Here is a 22,947-nt window from a genome sequence, read left to right on the forward strand (position 1 = left end):
GTCATTTATAAGTCCTTCCAGTCATTATACCACCAAAATTCAACGCATTTTCATTTACCTTTTCATACTTCAGAAGGGGCTTTAAACCTTACAGGGGTTTGGTCTTGGATGAATTCTATAGAAAAAACATCAAGTTTTTATTTCGCTTGGTTTAGTCTCAGTTTGACAATTGTCTTGGGAAACCCCGTGGTCCTCATACATAAGTTCTTCTCAGTACCCTAACCTCATTTAAGCCAGCACTGAGTCTAATCGGAGTTGTTTCACCCAGTCCACCTAACCTGAAAGTTTCTATTGAAAAAAAAACCTTCGCAAAGTTTGCTTTATCATTACTAGCGGCAGTAGTGTTTGTTCCACACATGTCTGAAACAAGCCTTACCACAAAATTAGTGCTTTACAATTTAAAAACCTTTAAGAACATATATACAACACAGTAAAATTAAATAATTTTAAAAAATAAAAATTAAAGCAATAAAAACGAAAGAACCATAAAACGTCAAACTACATTTTGCAAATACAGGGTAATACAAAATTTGCACTGTCAAATTGAAATTATTTTTAAAAGTAAAAAACAACCCACGACTTATTGCTAACGCATTGAAGTATTGGAATCAAGGTACACTTAGTCTACAAGTCAAATTTTGTCAGCTGTAGAGATGGTATATTATAAATGCTGACACCAGACACCAGAAACCAAAAACACCTAACTTTTGGGAATCATGTTAATAACCTTTTTTGTACGACAAATTTGTATGAACGTAAGTGGAAACCGCACGAAACTAATTAAACACCCCCCCCCCAACTATACTCAATCCAAATCCTTAGCCTTGACTAAATTCGCATATGTCACCATACTCCTGGCCAACTTAGATCTTAAACTAAACAGTTTAATAGTTTAAACTGAAAATAAAGGGTTAGATTGTGAAGTTTATACAATTATGTTAAACCTTGTAGAATAAAAAGTAAAAACGTTTTCTGTTGTAGGCCTACAAGAGACTGAAGTGCGCTATGACAGCCACAAGCCAGAACTTCCTCAAGAGTATTTTTTTAACACTAGTCCATAAAACAAAAGAATAAAAACAAGAAAATTTTATTTATGTGATAAGTTAGTGCATCGTTTCACCTATTACCTCTAACAATTCGCGTTCAAAGGCATTAACTTATGGCAGATTGATTCTAGCCCCCTGAAAAAATTAACATTTTTAGTTGAGAGATGGAAGGATGAAATTACTTCGATATATATATATATATATATATATATATATATATATATATATATATATATATATATATATATATATATATATATATATATATATATATATTTATTTTTATATATATATATATATATATATATATATATATATATATATATATATATATATATATATATATATATATATATATATATATATATATATATATATATATATATATATATATATATATATATATATATATATATTATATATATATATATATATATATATATATATATATATATATATATATATATATATATATATATATATATATATATATATATATATGTGTGTGTGTGTGTGTGTTTGAATAGGTGCAGTAAAGCTCAAACTTCTGGGGCGGTATCAGCCCTTTTACCAGGGATGTGGGTATAATATCAAGACCGTAAAAAAATTTTTGGCCATTATCTTTACCTTTTCCAGGAAATGGGTTATTCAAAATTATCTCAGGGGGTGGGACGCCCTTTCTTATGCACGGGTACCTAGGCTATAGGTAACCTATATATATATATATATATATATATATATATATATATATATATATATATATATATATATATATATATATATATATATATATATATATATATATATATATATATATATATACATGGTAAAAAATGTTTCTGAGACGAAAAGCTCGATTTTCTGAATTTTTTAAGGAAAAGTTAAAGACAAACTCAGAAAGATGGAAACCCACACTTTCTTGGATGCCAATTGAGGCACTGGAAACAGCTCAAAACAATTGATCCGATTTATCAGGGTTGAAGCAAAATCCCAATTAAAAAATATAACACACTAGGCGCGCACTCTTTTTGGCCTCATACAGCCATCCCCAAATCTCGAGCTGTTTTTCTTAAAAACTGTAAATGCATAAAATTTACCTGTTTTTTCGTGCCAAATATTTTAAATTCCAAATCACCAAAAGTATAAGTGTATGTACCTGGGCCCCGAGGCTGATTTTAAATTTCAAAGCCTTTATCCATCTCAAATCTCGCGGTTTTTTTTTTAGTTGAAAAATTTATCTACAACTAATTCATCTATTATTTCGGCTTGTAAACTATCCCTCTCAAAGTAAGTTTTTGCATACAAGCATTGACCACGTGGTCCCTTTTCAAATTCTCAAGCCAGCTATTTTATTGCAAATTCTTTTCTTATTTGTTGCCTAATACTCAATACTTTACTTCGTTTCTTAATGGTTAGTGACACAAGCATTAACAACTGTCATACTTTTTTATAAATATACAAAAAAAACTATTACAATCAGATAAGGTACAAAACAGCTGCAAAAAGTATTGACCAATTCACATATAAACAAATTATGACAAAAAACGAAGCAATAAAATCTCGCTATCAAAACTAGTAACTAAAATCACAGCATTAAAATACTCATGTTAAATTATTAGAGGAACCTGACAAGTTACCATCAGTACTCAGCTTTTTTGTATTTGGGGAAGGATCTTATATCCTGGAGACAGGGACGTATCCAGGTTTTTGTTCGGCGTGGAGGGGGGGGCTAAAAACTTTCATAAACGCATAAAAATTCGGGAGGGGGATCAAAAACTGAAACCAGATACAGCCTTGCCCGGACAAAAATTTTGATACTTTATACTATCCCGAATACACTCAAGAAGTTTGTTCTGTTTCATCTGAGAAAAACCAGTTTGTCTGTCTGCAATCGTTTATAATTAGGTCATTCATAATGAGAAAGCTAGGATACAGGTGTATTTAATTAAATATTTAGTATACAGAGGGGGGTTAGGTATTTAATATGATGCGTTCTGGGCGAATTGAGAAAATTACTTACCTTTATGTCATCAAACTAGGAATTTGAGATGTAAGGTGCACCAGAATCCGACCCTAGGGGAGGGGGATGAAGAATCTGAATTAAAATGCATTTTCAATCAAGTTGGTCGGGAGGGAGGAGGGGTAACCTGAATAGGCTGTAACGAGAATGAATACACGAAAATGTGGTAAAACAAAAAAAAATGTTTTTAGGGACATCAAAGAATCAACATCAAAGAAGTCTTTCGTCTCCCCGTGCGCAAGTATTAAAAAAAAAATATATTTTTTCGAGGCCTACTGAGAATAATCTGGTTTATATACTCGTTAAAACATCAATTCTGAGATTTCACTTGTTATTTTACTTTGTTCAGACGAAACCTACACAAGTGAAAAAGCCCGAGCAGTTTTATTGAGAAGCAAGATACGAAAATACGATAGAACGAAAAAAGGAATTGTCACGGCAATGAGGGGGGCCCAAAGCCTCTCCTGGTCTGGAGGAATACAAAATACCTATATTTTTGTTTTTTAGTAGCCTCACGTTTAATAGCAACAAACCTAAAATTTTTAAAATATGTCATTTTACACATTTCGTAGGGTACTAACAAAATAGCTGTTTAAACTTCTGATGCCTACTTGTAGGCATGTTGCATTTATGACTTATACATTTTGGTCTAATATGGAATGAATCCCGTTCGAGCAAAAGCCATATGGACGGAATCCTGCCTAAGCATCAATAAAACACGTCCGGACTTAAAATTACAAGAAAACACACATCAAGGACCAGAAACTCACTCAGATCTTAAGGAACTTCGATAAAGAGATATCTTCTAAAATATATAATGCTAAAAGTACGGTAAAAATTATACTCTGATAGTTTCAAGACCCTGAAGTATGTGAAATAAAACTTACTGGGACCCGGAAGATCCATTATTATCCAAATGGTAGTCCTGTAATACTCTGAATAACATTAAATCGAGACACGTCACAGCGTCTTCAATACTGCAGTGTCCTTCTTTTGAATTTTGTATAGGTTTGTTTAAAACTGATCTTGCAAGGTCTTTCAGGGAATAACGCCTTGGCAGACCTTTGTGATGAGTATAAACAATAGATGTATCAACGCACAAAGGATGCATCATTTTCAACACTTGTAAGTCATTATTTAAACCATGTCCAATAAGTAGGGTATCTGAAAAGATCAGTTTCAGCAGATCACTTTGTACTTCATTAAACGATTTCTCTGCAGATTCAACATGCTTCTCAGTGATTCCAGAAAAACTTGTGACATAATCAATTACTTCATTCTCAGGTTTTACGTAATGATCATAAACCACTTTCCCAAGAATATCAACTAGCGTAACTCGCGCAACCTCTTTCCCGACCGTTGTATAAACCATTTCACAATCAATAGCATAAATAGATAAGCGGTCACTTTTTTCTCTCGGTAGAGTGCGAACAAAGCCCCCTAAGGGACCATTAAATCCAATATGTAATCCAGACCACACATGAACTTTTGCAACACTACAACCCTCCGATCTTGCCTCTCGACCACAGCATCTATATTCACCTAATGATGGACCATATCCTTTAAACTTTTCTAGATGATAAATGCACTCATCAACAGTAGCGAGGGAATATGTAAAATTCTTTGAACACCTTATACACTTGAATTTGGTATCACTTGTATCAGTAACAAAGCTATTGTCAGAGTCATCATTCGAACCATCACTGGAAGGTGTATGAGGAGGTGGAGTATCACCATCTTTAGTGTTATAACTTCGTCTTCCGGGAACAAACTCATTTGCATTAACGTCAAATTTCTTTTTTATCAAACGCTTCAAGTCAGCTTTGTAAATCACTGCTTTATTATCTTCTAATTTTAAAGGGAATCCAAGAGTTAAGAGAGCATGATCAGACAGTGCATAACTTCTGAAAAAGGGGTAAATCTGCTCTTCAGTGAGTACAGATCCTCCAAAATGAATCTTTCGAACTCGTTTCTTTTTCTTTTTCTCTTTAGACTCGACAATTATAGGAATTGCCGCCTCTTCGCGCTGCTTCTCCCTCTGTTTTTCACGTTCTTGGCGATTTTTTCTCTGTCGACGGGAGAGTCGGGCAACAGTTCTTTCAAATGATTCAATACTTGTATCTGGAAGTTCTGGCTGATGTATCTCTTTCTCTTCTAATTGATGCTCATGCAGTGACTCATCACTTTGACAGTCCGATGATGTTCTGTCAACTTCGTGTCCGACAACTGATAGAAAATAACTGTCTATTAATCAAACAAAGCAAGATATTTAAAAGTATGATTTAGTTCGGACTATTTTTTGAAAAAGCCTTAAAGAGATAGGAGATAAGAAAATCATTTTGCTCTGCTGGATCTAGCTAGCATCTGCAGATGCGAAGATATAAGTTTGGAATAGGATGGGGTTAAAGTCAAAGCATATACTTCGAATAATTAACTATTCCTTTGAATCCGTTAATCAAATAAAGATAATTGTTTCTGTTGAATGTAAGACACTAAAAAAGCAAACCACTTATCCTTCGAAATGTTCAAGTTCATAAGCTCACGGAAGTTTGACCCTCGAAACTCACCATGGTAGTTTTGAGAGGAGAAAACGATGAAATACATAAAACTGGGGAGTTTCAATTCTAACCGTTCTTTTTTTTTAAGCCCTGATAAAAATGCTCATTGCCCTTTCATTAGTTCCTTGTCAAAATGTGTGGATTGGCAGCCCAATCCTCCAGACTTTTGCCTTTAAGCAGAAGTTTTCGCCAATGGGACTTTTCTGGCGAACAAATTGTTAATCAGCAGTCGCAGGAAAAGATTTTATTATCAACAACTGTTGATCTAAGAACAATATTCTACTATTTTCAATTAAACCCGAGTATATAAACTTTCAAAGGGTCGAATCAGATTATGGACTTCTTCATAAAACCCAAGAAGATTTATTCATTGCCCTATGGACGGAAAAGAGATAGGTAATTCAAAAGATGCCCAAGGGAGGGAAAAGAGATAGATAATTCAAAAGATGTCCTATGAAGGGAAAAGAGATAGGTAATTCAAAAGACGTCCAATGGAGGGAAATGAGATAGGTAATTTAAAATATGTCCAATGGAGGGAAAAAAGAGATAGGTAATGCAAAAGATGTCCCATGGAGGGAAAAAAGATGGGTAATTCAAAAAATGTCTAATGGAAGCAAAAGAGATAGGTAATTCAAAGGTTGCCCAATGGATGAAAAAGAGATGGGTAATTCAAGATGTCTAGTGGAGGGAAAAGAGATAAATAATTCAAAAGATATCCTACGAAGGGAAAACAGGTAGGTAATTCAAAAAATATCCTATGGAGGGTATTTCAAAAGATGTCCCATGGAGGGAAAAGAGATAGGTAATTCGAAATATGTCCAATGAAGGGAAAAAAGATAGGTAATTCAAAACATGCCCTATGGAGAGAAAAGAGAATTCAAAAGAAAGTATCTTCTCATGTCTTATTTTAAGAAAGACATCAATTAAATAATATGTACGAAATCTCTATAACAAATTGTTTTTTCTTTTCTAAATTGTAAAAAAAGAGTATCCTATGATAATCATCTTTGAAACTTCCTGCTGGTATTTGGCCAACAAAATTGACAAAGAATGATCTTAATTTGTGAATAGTCTTCATCAACGTTGTTGATAAACAAAACGCTTTTTTGGTCACTGGAACAATATTTTTGGTGAATAATGTCTCGCCAGAACAGATTGTTGATCAACAATGTCGTCAGAGAGGGCCTAATATCACCCTTCCCACGAGAAACCCTAGAGTAGTCAAACTGTTCAATATCAACACATATATAAAAAGAATCGGCTTATGCTGATTCTAAATATATAAAATTCATCAGGTTTAGTGTTACCTATCAAAAGCTACGAGCCAGAAAGAAATTGCCTGATTTTCGAAAAAGGGGTAAAACACCCCTAAAAGTCACGAAATCTCAATGAAAATCACACCATCAGATTCAGTGTATCACAGGATCCTGCTGTAGAAGTTTCAAGTTCCTATATACAAAAATGTCAAATTTTGCGTTTTTTTCAGGAAAAAGATCACGAAGGCGTGTTTATTTGTTTTTTTTTTCCCAGGAGTAATCGTATCGAATTAATGGTCTAGAAGGTCAAGAGAGAATGTATTTGAACAGAAATAAAAAATTATAGCGCCCTTTTTCAAGTGACCAAAAAAATTAGACAGCAACTATCCCCATTCCCAAGCCCCTTTTTCACTCTAAGTCGTCTGATCAAAATTTTGGGATAGCCATTTTATTCAGCATAGTTGAAAGATCTAGAAACAATACTTAAGGGCAAGATGACCCCACAGCCCGTTGGGACAGGGCTGTAGTTTATGAAATTCGCCATTGTTTGGATGGTGGCCGGCGTTTATACCCCCGTAAAATACATCCCGGCGTTTACCCCCCCCCCCGCGCAGAAAATAACACCGGAAAATACCTCCCCGTGGAAAATAAGGCTTTCCAAATTTGAGAACTTTTTTTATGTTTTGTTTTTTATTTTCCGTAGAGGGTAGGAATTTTGGTACTTCTTTATTATGCGCCATTTACTCAAGTTTAAGCTATGTAAAATTCGAAAACAAACTGGTTCCTTCGTTAGTTACTTTCAGCTTAGCGTGAGACAAGACAAGGGACAAAATAGATGGGAAATGTGTAATTTGGATGCACATTTTGCATACAGACCCGCTATATTTTGATCCCCTCCCAATGTGCATATATATAGTTGAATTTTTTTCGAAACTAACGAAGAAACCAGTTTGTTCTCGAGTTTTACACATTGTAAACTTGAGTGAGTGGCGTATAATACACAGGTACCGGAATTTTTCATGGACAACCAAATTACTCGATATTACTTTTTTTTAAATCTGAAATTCAACTAAAAAAAATAGCCTGTTTATCAACTCAAAGAAATGAGCAACATCAAAACTTAAAACGAACAGAAATTATTACGTATATGGAACGAGTTTCCCCTTCCACAAGATTTTACTTTTTACGCAATAGTTTTGACTTTTTTGTCCTAATTCTTTAAGAAAACGAGCAAAAATTGACATTAAACGGCAAAAAACCAACAAGTGCAAAACAAACAATACTTTCAAAAGAAAACTAAACCTTCTTATAACTTTTGGTGGCATACGCTTTTAGCTTAATTTTAATTGATTTTCGCCTATTTTTTTCTTATTTTTTTTTTTAACTTGGTACCCGCTACTTAGCGTGAGACAAGAGAAAGAGAAGTGACAGATTAGACGGGAAATATATAATTTGGGCTATATATTTGCAATTAAGGGGGGGGGTAAGGTATTTGGAAAGTTTGAAGTTAGAAAACAATTCTTACTTCATAATATGCAGAATAATTGTATCTAACACGTTTTACATGCTATACTTTACCCCCATCCCCTAATGTGCAAATATATAGCACAACTCTGTTTTTAAAGTAACGAAGAAAATAAAGAACAAACCGGTTTGTTCTGTAGTTTTTCACATCGTAAACTTAAGTGAGTGGCGTATAATACACAAGTACCGGAATTTTTCATGGGGAGAGCAGGATTTCTCGGTATTAATTAAAACGATCAGAAATTAAATAAAAAAAAAAAAACAACAAGTTTTTTCAACTGAAAGTAAGGAGCAACATCAAAACTTAAAAAGAACATAAATTATTCTGTATATGAAAGGAGCTGCCCCTTCCACGAGACCTTGCTCTTCACGCCGAAGTTTTGACTTTTGTCAAATATTAAGTACAAAAAAAAACAAGTTTTTTCAACTAAAATAAGAGGTGACATTAAAACTCAAAACGAAAAAAAAAATCAGTATATGAAGGGGTTCCTCCCTCCTCAATACCTTACTCTTTACGCTAAAGTTTGACTGTTTGTCCTAATTTTTAAGAATGACTCCTGAAACCCAAGGGCAAATTAATTAAAATAGGAAGCTTTTTTTAAAGTGCTAAAAAAAATTAAGAAAGACTCCTAAAACATAAGGGTCGATTAATTAGAATATGAAGCTTTTTAAAAGTGGTAAAAACTTTAGCGTGAAGAAAAATGTATTGATGAGAGACCAACCTCTTTATATACGGAATAATTTCTATTCGTTTTGATTGTTAATGTTGCCCCTTACTTTCAGTTGAAAAAAACTTGTTTTTTTATTAGTAATGTACAAAAGAAAAAGCACGTGTAATACACGCTGACTGAAAATTAACCTCCTTTACCGGTAGTTTGGTTATCCTAGGTTAAAACAATAAACCAAAATGGTAAATAATATAGCATGGTTGGTTTCTTTGTTCCTCCCTTTACAAATTCGTCCGTAAAAATTATAGGTTATAAAAATTATAGGAAATTATGAAAATGTTCGTCTCATTTGCAGCTTTTCTCTCTTGTATGTTTAAAAAAATGTATGTTCTCTTGTATGTTTTAACATACATGTATGTATGTTTTGTATGTTTAAAAAAAATTACGGAGATTAATTGAATTTAAAAAGCCAAGACAGATTGTTCAATTAAGTGGGCAGCCCAGTCAAGGGTTAATTTTATCCCTTTGATTGCCGTTGTTACTGTCTCCCATTTATGCTACACCTTTCCGTGCATGTGTGTCCCTTCACAAAGGCCGAACTAGAGTCGTACCTGTTGGAGGTTCTCGCCGGGGAACACACGCAGGTTGACTACGGGTTGACTTACTTGAAAATTTTCCTCTCATGGCTATCACTCGACAATGCTGAACTAGAGTTCAGCATTGAACTATATATATATATATATATATATATATATATATATATATATATATATATATATATATATATATATATATATATATATATATATATATATATATATATATATATATATATATATATATATATATATATATATATATATATATATATATATATATATATATATATATATATATATATATATATATATATATATATATATATATATATATATATATATATATATATATATATATATATACATGTAAGATATGATTAATTTTTATTTATTGTCTCATTAATCTCTTTTTAAAGAAGGCTCAAACCACGGGCTTTCTACCTCCCATAGCCAAGGGAATCCTGCTTGATAATCCCTGTTCATAAACAAAAGAGGAGTTTCTCCTCTCTAAGAATGGTCCAAAAAACTCATCAATGGAAAACTGGAAATAATTCACCTTTGTCAAGGTCACTGATACTACAAATAAGTCTTTGAAGCCCCACTCCCCTTGGTGTATATGCTTCTAACTAGTACACTCCTTCTAAATAGTCAATCTGTGATTCACATTCTACATAACACCATTTTGAAAGGATCAAACAGTTCAGCTCCAATATATGATAAATTACTAGGCTGTATTAAGTAGCCAAGTCAATTCTGAAGTCCAACTGAAACTTTGGTGGGATTCAATTCTAAGAACTATGTCTTGAGGTTCTAGACTGTCCATTTTAATTTGATTGACAAAAATCAAATTTTTAGGAGGAAACCAAATCACCCTATAAACACCCCTAACACGAGGCTAAACATTCATGAGGTCAAACATTCAATTTACTTCTGTTTCAGGTTTGGCCTAAAATACCCCGTTCTCCAGTCGTTGTGCCAGTTCTCTACAGCAAATTGAGTCCAAAATAGAACAAAAAGCTGTTTTCCAATCAAAAAATAAAAATAAAAAAAATGAACAGAATCGAGACACAATATACAAAAAACGAACAATGGAATCATCCACAATACAGCCTTTAGCTATGCATGCTTCCTTTCACAATGCTTTCAATATATACAAAAGGGATAGAACAGAAGAAAAATGCCTTCCAAATGCGTCGTATGGTGATCTCCAATATGACTTCAAAGCACCCAAAAGAAGAATTTTTGTTTAGTAAACTTCAAAGAATCCGGACAGTTTACCAATGATCACAATTTCTTTTACTAACAACTCATCCCAAACTTTGTACAGAGGAAATGAAATATTAACAAAAGGAATAAAAAAAATCTATATTTTTCTACTGGAAAAAATCTAAGAGAACAAGAAAAATCTAACTAGTAGAAAATGATATATTACTGATAGAAAAAGGATCTTTGATAAAAGCAAAACAGAAAAATGAGCTTCGGAACAATAATAAAAGCTCGGGAGATTCAAGGGATTAGTGGATCTCCCCCGAGCTCCAATTAGTTTTTGAACACCATTTTCCTATCTTGCTTTCATCAGAGTTCATTTACGAATCAGTGGTAAATGCTTTCCTTCGCTTTCCATTTAAAGAGCAATATGTCTCCCATCTTTTTTTGGTCTTATCACGTAGAATGGATAGTCATAGGGACACTTCGGAGGTTTTCGAAAGACCATACGACATCCCGCAAAACGTAATATCGGAAAACATTTTTAAGGCAGCAATATCCTTAAGGTTAAATCAAATGGCCCAAAAAATATGCTTCCAGTGGCAACTTCATACATGATGCGCCAGGGATATGGATCACAGATTATGCAAAACAGATTATAAAAAGCGGATACGTTATATTTTTCTGAAAGGTCATAAAAGGATTCTCAATCTTTATGAACAGAGGTCTTAAAGTAAGGGCCTGGTTTTGTATGCCCTCTACCATCACCCATCCTTAAAGTTACTCATACACATTTTTAACTTCAGTCGACTCATGATCACTCGGAGATATTAAACAAAAAAAATCAAGTTTTTTTTAACTGAAAGTAAGGAGCGACATTAAAACTTAAAACGAACAGAAATTACCCGTGTATGAAAGGGGCTGTTCCCTCTTCAACGCCCTGGTCTTTACGCTAACATTTATACTGTTTTAAAAAGTAGAGCTGAGAGAAAGAGTCTAACTTTAGCGCAATAAGCAGGGCGTTGAAGAGGAAACAGCCCCTTTCATATACGGGGTAATTTCTGTTCGTTTTAAGTTTTAATGTCGCTCCTTACTTTCAGTTAAAAAAAAATTGTTTTTTTATTTAATTTCTGAACGTTTTTTAGTTAATCCATGTTTTGATTTCGGCTCTACGCAGATAAATAATTAAAGCGAAATTTGTATATTTATTTATTTGGCTAAATGGCTTTCCCATAGTTATGATTATGAGAAAAAAGGAGGGGGAGGAGGCCCAGTTGCCCTCCAATTTTTTGGGCACTTAAAAAGGCAACTATAACTTTTAGTTTTTTACGAACGTTATCATTAGTAAAAGATATACGTAACTTACGAATTAGCTTACGTAACAAACTTCTATATTCGTATGTTTTTATTACGTATATGAGAGGGTTCGCCCGCTCGTCAATACCTCACTCTTTACACTAAAGCTTAAATTTTATCCCCTGAATCACAAAGGCCGTAGAATAAATAGTTGAAATTACTAAAAATACTTTAGCGTAAAGAGTGAGTTATTAGGAGGAGGTGAACCCTTCATATGCGTAATATTTTCTGTTCGTTTTAAGTTTTAACTCCTTACTTTCAGTTGAAAAAAACTTATCCATTTTATTTTTTATTTTTTTTAATAATGTTAGAAAATGCTGCGCTCCCTTCATGGAAATCTTCTTCCCCCATCTGCGGGGGAGTAATTCGTCCCCAAAGACATAGTTACAAGGTTTCTCGACTATGCTGAATAAAATGGCTATCTCAGAATTTTGATCCGATGACTTTGGGAAAAAATGAGCATGGGAGGGGGCCTAGGTGCCCTCCAATTATTTGGTCACTTAAAAAGGGCACTAGAACTTTTCATTTCCGTTCGAATGAGCCCTCTCACAAAATTCTAGGATCACTGGGTCGATACGATCACCCCTGGAAAAAAAATTATAAACACGCATCCATGATTTGTCTTCTGGCAAAAAATACAATATTCCACATTTTTGTAGATAGGAGCTTGCAACTTGTACACTAGGGTTCTCTGATACGCTGAATCTGATGGTGTGATTTTCGTTATGATTCTATGACTTTTAGGGGGTGTTTCCCCCTATTTTCTAAAACAAGGCCAATTTTCTCAGGCTCGTAACTTTTGATGGGTAAGATTAAACTTGATGATACTTATATATTTAAAGTCAGCATTAAAATGCGATTCTTTTGATGTAAGTATTGGTATCAGAATTCAGTTTTTTTAAAGTTTTGGTTACTATTGAGTCGGGTCGCTTCATGCGACCCGGTTTTGGTTACTATTGAGCCGGGTCGCTTCATGCGACCACAAACTATCGAGTTCATGGTAACAGTTCGTTATCACGAACTGTTTGAAATGGCTAATGATAGGTCATAAATGGCTAAATTCTAGTCATTAAAATTAAATCCTGACTATCTAAAATCAGAACATATCAAGTACACATTTGTCAGAGATAATGATTTCGACTATAGTTGGTATTTAACGGTTTATGAAATCACTGATCAGTGGCCAATAGTGCAACAAAAATATCCACAATCAACATGTACAAAGTAAATCTTTTACAAATACATAGATTTTCAATTTTTACGGATGGCCCGGAGTGGGCATGTGGTCCCTTGCCCCCTCCCAGTAGACATCATCCCTCGAGTTTGCGTACAAACGCGTCTTACGTTTCTTTGAAATCGATATCATTCAGATTCAAGTCCTCATCGTTAAAAATCATAAAGTAATATTACTATCCATAAAACTCCCTAGCAAATATGTTACAAACAGTATTTGATATCCACCAAAACTTGTAATTAATGGTTTCTGAATTTGTTGATGGCACACCTTAGGCTAATATAACAAAACAACATTTAATTTTCATCAAAATTGGCAGTTAAGAATTTCTGCGGCTTATTTTTACAAGTTTGAGAATGGCGAAAGAAAAAAATTTAAACAGTTCGTAATTTTTCTTGGAATATAAAAGAAACTAAACGCAGCTCCAACGTCCAGCAGGACATTTTTTTATCAGTACATTTATTAGAATCAAATCAGTTTTATTTGTTTCATTTGCAATTAAATTAGCTATAAATTGCTTTTACCAGGTTATGGAGCCTTGTAGGAGATAATAGTGCAATTGCTTTGTTTAGTGAATTACAAGTGATTTAATAATATTGGTTGATTAATTCAACCACTTTGTTTAGTTTTCGATAAAATACAAATTCCAACCTGGTTTTTGGAAGGAGAAGGGCTTGAAAGATGGAAAGATCAAACTTTTTGGCTGTGATGTCTGTCTCTTCAATCTTGGCTAATCCGATGTTATTGGTGTTTATTTCTTGTTTTATTTCCTCATTCACGGTAATTTCTCTTCACTTTAGGTTTGACATCTTATATATACAAACGTATATACAAAGTTTGACATCTTATACACTCAGACGTTTAAAATTCGCCATTCATTTTTAATGTAAAATCTTTCTTTTTCTAATTTTGACTCAATGCATAAGGTAAAAGGAAAAACCAAATAAACTATAATATTCATTGTTATAGTAGAGTGGCAAACATAAAAGAGGCTAGGAGCGAATACTTAAAAAAAAGCAAACTTGATTGTTGTTTATAATTGGCAAATAGATCTTTATAAACTCGAGCCGTGATTCCCACACATAAGGTAAAAGGCAAAAATGAATGAACTATGATATTCCTTTTAAAATAGGTTAGCAGAGAAAAAAGAGGCTCTGAGTGAATACTCAAGTAAAATATTTAAAAACAAAATAAATTACCAACACAAAATGGTTCTTATTTGAAATTGGTAAACTGTGGTTAATACGCTCTAGAGCCATGATTCCCATAGTGGGACGTAACCCCATCAACGGCCGTGACAACATTTTGGCGGGTCATGGGCGGGCAGGACATGCACTATTTGGCTGAAATACTTAGGGACCTTAATTTGAAAAAAAAAAAAACACTTTAAACGTGGACAACATCACACACAAATGGATTTAAAGAACAAATAAGATGCATGGTAGTATTGCAATGATCTACATAGTACAGTTAGATTCAGACAATAATTTTTATTCGTAAAAATACACCTATTAGATGACCTCAAAAACCAAGTTAGTGGCCTCTTCAGCCTCCTTCGGGTTAGGATTTTAGAAATACGGATGTGAGACATGGCCCAAAATCAATAGGAAGCCACTGCTCTAGAATTTAACTTGTTTCCTTTTAGTTTCTGAACTTCAAGTCCCCATCGAATTTATTGAGGAAACTTCTTAATGAAAATACAACAATTTTATGAATACAGTTGTCAACATCAAAAGCACCCTCCAATCAAGCTAGCACCCCGTGAGAGCTCCTGATCTCCTATATTCCAAGCTTATTTTTCAAAGAGGGTATGCAACATCTAATCCCCCACCCAACGTATAGTTATGCTGGTCCCAAAAAGCTATGTTGTTAACATAACTTGTCGTTAACACAACATCCCATATAATTATGTTGTTAGTTTATAGTCCCAAAAACTAATGTTCAGATTAACAGACTGGAAGATGGACATATCCATGATTCTCCATTTTACAACACCCCCTAAAACAAGCGTTGTCCTTCACAAAATGATGAAAAAAAATTATTCAGAGAATGATCATAATTTTGTATTTCACCATATTATATCTGTAACAAATCAAGGCACTTATAAGAACAACAACATAAGCTTATGTTACTGAACCCCTTTATGAAAATCCCTTTCAAAAAATGCAAAATATTTAAATAAACTAACAAAAATTTTAATTTTCAATTCCCAAGAGCTACAAAAGATTAAGTTAAACTTAATCAGTATAACCTTACAATGACTAAAATAAGTGTATTTTGAGGCTCAAAAGCATCATTCAAAGGTTTGCAAAAATACAACATTTTATTGTATAATATGTAGGGATTATACTGAATATCTACATAAAACTGTTTTTATTCTCCTTCTTTTCCTAAAGTTTTATACTAATAAACTATGCCAACAGCTTTTCAGTCACATCAGCACTGCTCAATAATACAACATGTGGGAAGAATTACTGAACATACAATCCAAAAGCTCATCTGCTTTCAACAGGACCCGTGTAAATACAAACATACTGATCAAAGGATTGTACACTGGCGAAAGCAGAAAGCCATCGTGCTTTTTACCAGGGGCATAATTTGCTACAGAATAGGGGGGCAGGATCCCCGCCCCAATTGGCTCCAACTTTGCCCCCCTCCCCAGATTTTGACGAAATTATGCCACTGCTCTTGACACTTCTTTTGTCACATCTAGCTGGATACAATATAGAACTTCTAGCCCATTAGCCTAGGCGTACAAAAAGTATCTAGTAAGCAGAATTAAATTTATACCAGAAGCTTAACACAAGATTTAGTCAATATTATTGATTGGATACAGCTTTGGATTTGGTATTAAAGCAGTATACGAACTGAAAACAATAATCGAAATTCCCACACAAAGTTGTTTCTGATCCTTGAATACCCTAAGTCACAGGGCTGTCACTTCCAAATCTCAAGTCATGACCACAGATATTGACGTCAATTTTACGAGCATTTTGATTGGCAAAGAAAAAGTGGAACCGATATTTACTAGTTTAACTGAAATGGCTTACTTTAAGAATAGAGAATCTGAACTGACAGCTCTGTTGAGTACATTAAGAAATTTTACCTTCAGAGCAAGATGCCAAGTACTTCCCATTGGGGCTAAGGTCCAAATCCATTACTGGGGAGGTATGACCTTTCAGTGTTGCTACTTGCCATGGGTGACTAAAAATTGGTTTTGATTCTTTAGCTCTTCTCTCAACTGCAATTTGTTTTTTCTTAACCTTTACTTCTGTAGTTTTTTTCTCAACTTCTTCAACTGTTTTCTCTTCTTTGTGCTCATTTTTGGAATCTAAAATCATAAATAGAGCTAAAAATAAATACATCTATATGCATCGTTTAAATTTAGATGGTGCATGACACAAACTTTAGTGGTACTCCTTCAGAAGCACATATTAAGCCATATGTTTTCAGGGAGCACATGTCTTTTCTACGAGTCAGACTAATCTTGAGGGGTTTACCCTTAAAATCATCCCTTGTGTGCATATAAGAAATGCTTTTATGCTTGGAATTTACAATTCTTAACCTAAAGTCGAATAAACTTTACCCTGACTTTCTACAACCATAGACTATGTATGATGACCACCAGGAGGAACAATGATAAATTATACATGTGAGGTTAGGTTTTTTACAACCATAGATTATGTATGATGACCACCAGGAGGAACAATGATAAATTATACATTTGAGGTTAGGTTTTCTACAACCATAGACTATGTATGATGACCACCAGGAGGAAAAATGATAAATTATACATGTGAGGCACATCATCTATAACTGAATATAGGCTATTGTATTCATTAACTTTATTAAAAAACATGTTTATTCAAAGCAAAAAGCAGTATGACAATTCAAAATGAACCAAAATTATCCTATATATAGCTGGCTATTTTGTCACTCAGCCAACCCACCTAATCAATATACTTATGTTTGAAAAGGGCTTTTCTGGAAGCATTTTCTATAAATTTAGTCAGTTGGTTATGTGTTTTGCTGATTATAGTTCAATACAGTTAAACCCAAAATTGTTGTTTAGAAAAGGATTTCCTATAATTTTGACATAACCTTACCCCACTCTATGATTTTTTTTTAAACTTCAAATATGCATCATGAGACAGTGGAAACATGAAACAATTTAATTTTTTCTTCTTCCTTTTTTATTCTACACACGCAAAATGACAAGAAAAACAGAAATAAAACCATTCATAACAAAATATAAATAAATCCTAAATTATACTATTCCCGTGTTCAACCATAAAAAAAAAAAAAAAAAAAAAAAAAAAAAAAAAAAAAAAAAAAAAAAAAAAAAAAAAAAAAAAAAAATGATAGCTCTGTTGTAAAGAGCAGATTAGCTGTTCAACTCTAAAAATTGGATTTTAAAATGACAACTCAGGCAATTTTTAAGCATAAATAGTTAAGAACTTTGAGAACTAATAGATTTCATTTTTAATAATTGGTCATAAATATTTAGATGCTCTACTCTCAAAAATATTCTATCTAGAATACATTGCCAAGGTTGCTTTTATTGTCAGAAAAAATGGTAGGGATTCTTCAAAATATTACTTCTACCTTCCTTTCAGTTGAGGTTTAGGTAAATAAATATTTAGTTTCAGGACAGCTTGTCTGAAAAAAGATTAAAGAGCACAATGCTGAAGGGAGTCACTCCCCCTCCTATAGTTTGTAGGGGAAGCAGATTTACAAAAATAAACTCTTAAAATCTCATAAATCTCCTACTCCCTCAAGAGTGATTGTTTATATTAACAATCTTGCATCAATTCATGATTCAAGAAAACCACAGAGGGTGAGTGAAGCTTGCATTTTGGGGATATATGAGACTGGAAGTCGTGTGAAAAAGGGGACCAAGCAATGTTAGCCTAAAAATGTGTACTAAAAGCATTCTGAAATTAGTTTTCAATAACTACAAACATATTTTGTTCAACTCCTTTACTTTCCAGATAAAAACAGCTTGTGAAAGAAAGTGAGTCATTAGTGACTATTACACAAACATGAAATCATAATGATTAGTTCTCAAGGTATATGTAAGAATTGTGCTCAGGAATGAACTTAAATGACACAAATGAACTTAAGATGAATTCAATTTGCTCCACTCTAAAACTTAAGCAAATAGTTAAAATACCAACAACTAGGGAAATGCCTCCCTAGACGTCTTAATAATTTTTACAGTCCCCCCTCAGCTTTGCCTCCATTAAGTGGGACTTATCATTTTCCCCTCCTCCTGCCCCCCTCTTTCAAGTTTAAGCATTCGTTCTAAGTAACTTATGGCTCTTACTGCCCCCTTCAAAATGCCTTCAAGAAAGTGAGTCACTTGTGACTACTATTACACAAACATGAAGTCATATTAAGTTCTAAAAGTATAAGTAAGAGTTGTGCTCAGGAATGAACTTAAATGACACAAATGAACTTAAGATGAATTCAATTTGCTCCACTCTAAGACTTAAGCAAATAGTTAAAATACCAACAACTAGGGAAAATACCTCTCTAGATGTCATTCTAACTAATCTGAATAATTTTTACAGTCCCCCTCAACTTTGCCTCCATTGGGTGGGACTAATCATTTCGCCTTCTCCTGTCCCCCTCTTTCGAGTTTAAGCATTCATTCTAAGCAACTTATGGCTCTTACCACCTCCTTCAAAAAGCCTTCAAGAAAGTGAGTCACTAGTGACTACTATTACACAAACATGAAGTTGGATAGGTGATTTGAGTATCCGCGCTTCCCACAGGTCCCCCAAGTTCTGAATCCGCGCCCACAAACTTGACACTCTCATCTGCGTACGAGTACGAATTAATTACAGACTTTTCGAGAAAGAACCACAGATGGCATCGCAGTCATCTAAGCGGAAGAAAGACAGTCCGATTAAAGGCCAAGACAAATGCTCAGCGTGCGCGGTAGCATTAGACCCTAACTCATCTGCCCTTGAATGTGATTCTTGTGAAAATTGGCTATGTATAAAGTGTTTGGAGATGCCCCTAGCTGAGTACAATCTTTTCACAAAGATGACAAGGCGAATTGGTTGCCAGTGGGTATGCCCAGTGTGCAAACTCAGGGCACCGCAGTCGTCCAATCAAAGTAACATTGGTAACCAAGTAAAAACCCTCCTTTCCGAGTTTGAAGATCGAATCGCAAAAAAGTTTGATGATTCGTTCGACTTATTTAAGGACAGTATCACAAAAGAAATAAGCGAGGCAGTAAACCCACTCAGTGATCGGATCTCCAACATTGAAAGAGACATGGCATCTAAGTGTTCTGTTGCTGATGTCGATAGCAGAATCTCTAAACTAGTCGCGGAGGGAAAAGTTGGTACTGACCTAGAGGACCAAGTCCTAAAAGTGATGAGGCAGGATAGGGACAGACAACGCAGGAAACTGAACCTCATCGCTTACGGTGTCTCACCTACAGACGATGATACAAACTTTGTGATCCAGCACCTAGCCTCAGATTATAGTCTCCCCGGCGTCAAAATTCTGAACCTGAAAAGACTCGGTGCAAACAAACCACCCACCCAGCAAGTCCCACACCGCCCTCCCCCGATTCTTTTTAGTGTTACGGACATTGCCACCAAGGTAAAGATCTTGAAAAAATCCGTCGAGCTGAAAGCAGACATACAGTTCCACAGCGATGAGTCCCGAGAGGACAGAGCTAAACGTAAGAGCGCTACAGAGGAACTTAAAAGACGGATTGCAAACGGTGAGACTGACCTCGGAGTACGGAACGGCAAAGTCGTCTCAAAAAACGGTCAGCGAGCTCCACCCCCAGCATTGGGAGCGATGGAGCACTAGATGCACAGCCAGACGAAAGACATGTAAATAGTAGTTTAGTGTCATTTAACAGTGTATTATATAGTAGTTCCATATCAGCTCAAGAACATTCATCGGAATGCAGTTTTGAAACTGCCAAATCTGACACTAGCTGCGTTCTTTCTGTTGAATCGGAATACAACTCGCCAGATTCTTATTCAACTGACGCAGCATCTAGCGAAGCAGACGAAAGTCCGTCATCCAACGATGACGTGCTAGTTCCAGCGGGCTCAGGAAGAAGAAGAAGCAGACAGAAACAAGTGATGAAAGTGTTGTCAACAAACATTGACTCCTTGCCAAACAAGCTGAATGAGCTAAAAGTGTTGCTGGCTCACGAAGATATAGACGTTGTGTGCTTAAGTGAAATTTGCCCAAAAAACTCTCAAAATAGACTGGAGGATAGCCATATTCAGATACCAGGATACACAGTCATTTCGAATCTGGACAGACCCAATGTGAGGAGAGGAGTTGCCATATACATCAAGTCAGCCTTGAAGGTAAATAACTTTGACCTTTTCACAAGTGCCAATTATTTTTGGGTAGAGTCTATCCTGGTTGAATTGACAGTAGGGTCTGAAAAGTTTAGAATTGGTGTGATTTACCGTAGCCCTTCCCCCCCCAGCTCCGAAGAATCATTTCAGTATGTGGCAAATATTATAAATGAAATGACAATATGTAACCCCAAAAATGTCATCATCACAGGAGACTTTAACATGCCGGACACCAGGTGGGTCGATGGTTTAGGCTTTACTCTTCAAAACAACTATACCAATCCAACTCTTGAAGCCTTTGCTGATAACCTGCTGGTCCAGACAGTTGAGTTCCCTACCAGACATAGAAATCATCAAACTCCATCTCTCCTTGATCTCGTTCTGTCAAACAACCCCGAAAAAATTATGTCAACAGCAAACTTACCCCCCCTTGGAGCAAGCGACCATCTTTGTATCCTGAGTGCAATAATCTTGAATCAGATACCAACCAACAAAATCAAACGAACGTTTGTTGATTACAAGAAAATACGCCAGGACCTACAAGAGATTGAATGGGAAAACTCCTTGCAACAAGACACTGAAGCATCCTGGGAGCTTTTCAAGGACATACTACTGAGTCTTGAGTTGAAGCATACGAAAACTTACTTCTCAGAACGTCCCAGAACCCTTCCGTATATGTCACCACAGCTAAAAAAAGTCATTAATAAGAAAAAGAAAGCTTGGAAAAAGTATAAAAATTGTGAGAGTGCAGCCCATCTAGAGCAGTACAAAAAGGCCAGGAACAAACTGAGAAATGCGACCAGAAAAGCAACCATAAGATATGAGGAGTCGATAGCACTAGAGGCAAAAACCAATCCAAAAAAGTTTTGGAGATATGTCACTTCAAACAACCCAAGCCGCAGGTCGATCCATCATTTTACCTCCAGCGATGGAACCAAAATAACCGACCCATTGGTAATGGCAGATACCCTCAATCAATGCTTCTCGTCAAATTTCTCTAAAGACCCTGGATGCCCCCCACCGGATATGCCAACCACCCACATCAAACACCCTATGCCATCGATCCAGTTCACAGCTTGTGATACTTACAAGCGCCTAAAAACTTTGGACCCATCCAAGGCAAAGGGACCCGATGGCATCCATCCTAGGTTGCTGAAGGAGACCGCAGCTGAAATAGCGGAACCCCTGACAAGAATATTCCAGATGTCAATAGCTTCCAAAACTATTCCCTCTGACTGGAAAACAGCAAATGTCATGCCAGTTTTCAAAAAAGGACAGAAAGATAAACCACAGAATTACAGACCCATCAGCCTGACTTCTGTCCCATCAAAAGTCATGGAAGGCGTCTTAAATGATGCAATCGTTGCACATCTGGAAACTAACAGCCTGTTATACGATGGACAACATGGTTTCAGGAAGGGTCGCTCTGTGGAGACAAACCTAATTCAATCATATGACATAATCACCAAGATGATTGAGGAAGGCCTTCCAGTTGACGTACTCTTGCTGGACCAAGCCAAAGCTTTCGAGAAGGTAGTACACTCGTACCTGGAAAGGAAACTAGAGTTCTATCAACTCCACCAAGATGTAAGAGAATGGATTATCCAGTTTCTCAAGGATAGAATACAGAGGGTGATGATGTATGATGAGGAGGGGAATCAAATCATGTCAAACCCAACTCCAGTGCTCAGCGGAGTTCCGCAAGGAACTAAACTGGGACCTACCCTCTTCAACATGTTCATCAATGACTCAGCCCAGTCAGTGCAAAATGACCTTAAACTGTTTGCAGACGACTCGAAATTGTTTGGCCCAGTCGCAAACAACCAACAGTGCGCAGCTCTGCAGGCAGATCTGCACACCCTCAACAACTGGTCCTCTTCCTGGTCCCTCGAGTTTAATGCTGAAAAGTGCAAAGTCCTACATCTTGGCCCTAAGAACCCAGGAATGACATATACAATGACAGATCGTACTGGGAAGCTCATAACTTTGGAAACTGTCACCGAAGAAAGAGACCTTGGGGTCATTGTTGATGACAAAATGAAATTCCATAGTCACAGCAAATACCTAGCTGCAAAAGGCAACAGGTCCCTTGGTCTCATCAGACGTAATATCACCAGTAGATCTCCCAGGACAATCA

At 35.3% G+C, this 22,947-nt stretch overlaps 1 protein-coding gene across 2 annotated transcripts in view; it reads right to left on the reverse strand.

Moving 5' to 3' along the window:
• The window catches only part of LOC136034042 (transducin beta-like protein 2), a 118,288-nt gene that overhangs the window by 88,222 nt on the left and 7,119 nt on the right, over positions 1–22,947 (reverse strand). Inside the window, exons 2-3 of one of the 2 annotated variants that reach the window (XM_065715117.1) lie at positions 16,574–16,798; positions 1,566–5,292 (exon numbers count right to left, since the gene is read on the reverse strand). In XM_065715117.1, coding sequence (XP_065571189.1) covers positions 3,950–5,292; positions 16,574–16,798 — 1,568 coding nt within the window. In that variant the 3' untranslated portion in view covers positions 1,566–3,949. Of the gene's footprint in view, positions 1–1,565; positions 5,293–16,573; positions 16,799–22,947 lie in introns of those variants that run through there. The other variant, XM_065715118.1, reaches the window with a different exon arrangement.

The sequence above is a fragment of the Artemia franciscana genome, chromosome 12 (assembly GCF_032884065.1).
Source record: "Artemia franciscana chromosome 12, ASM3288406v1, whole genome shotgun sequence".
NCBI classification, from domain to species: Eukaryota; Metazoa; Arthropoda; class Branchiopoda; order Anostraca; family Artemiidae; genus Artemia; species Artemia franciscana.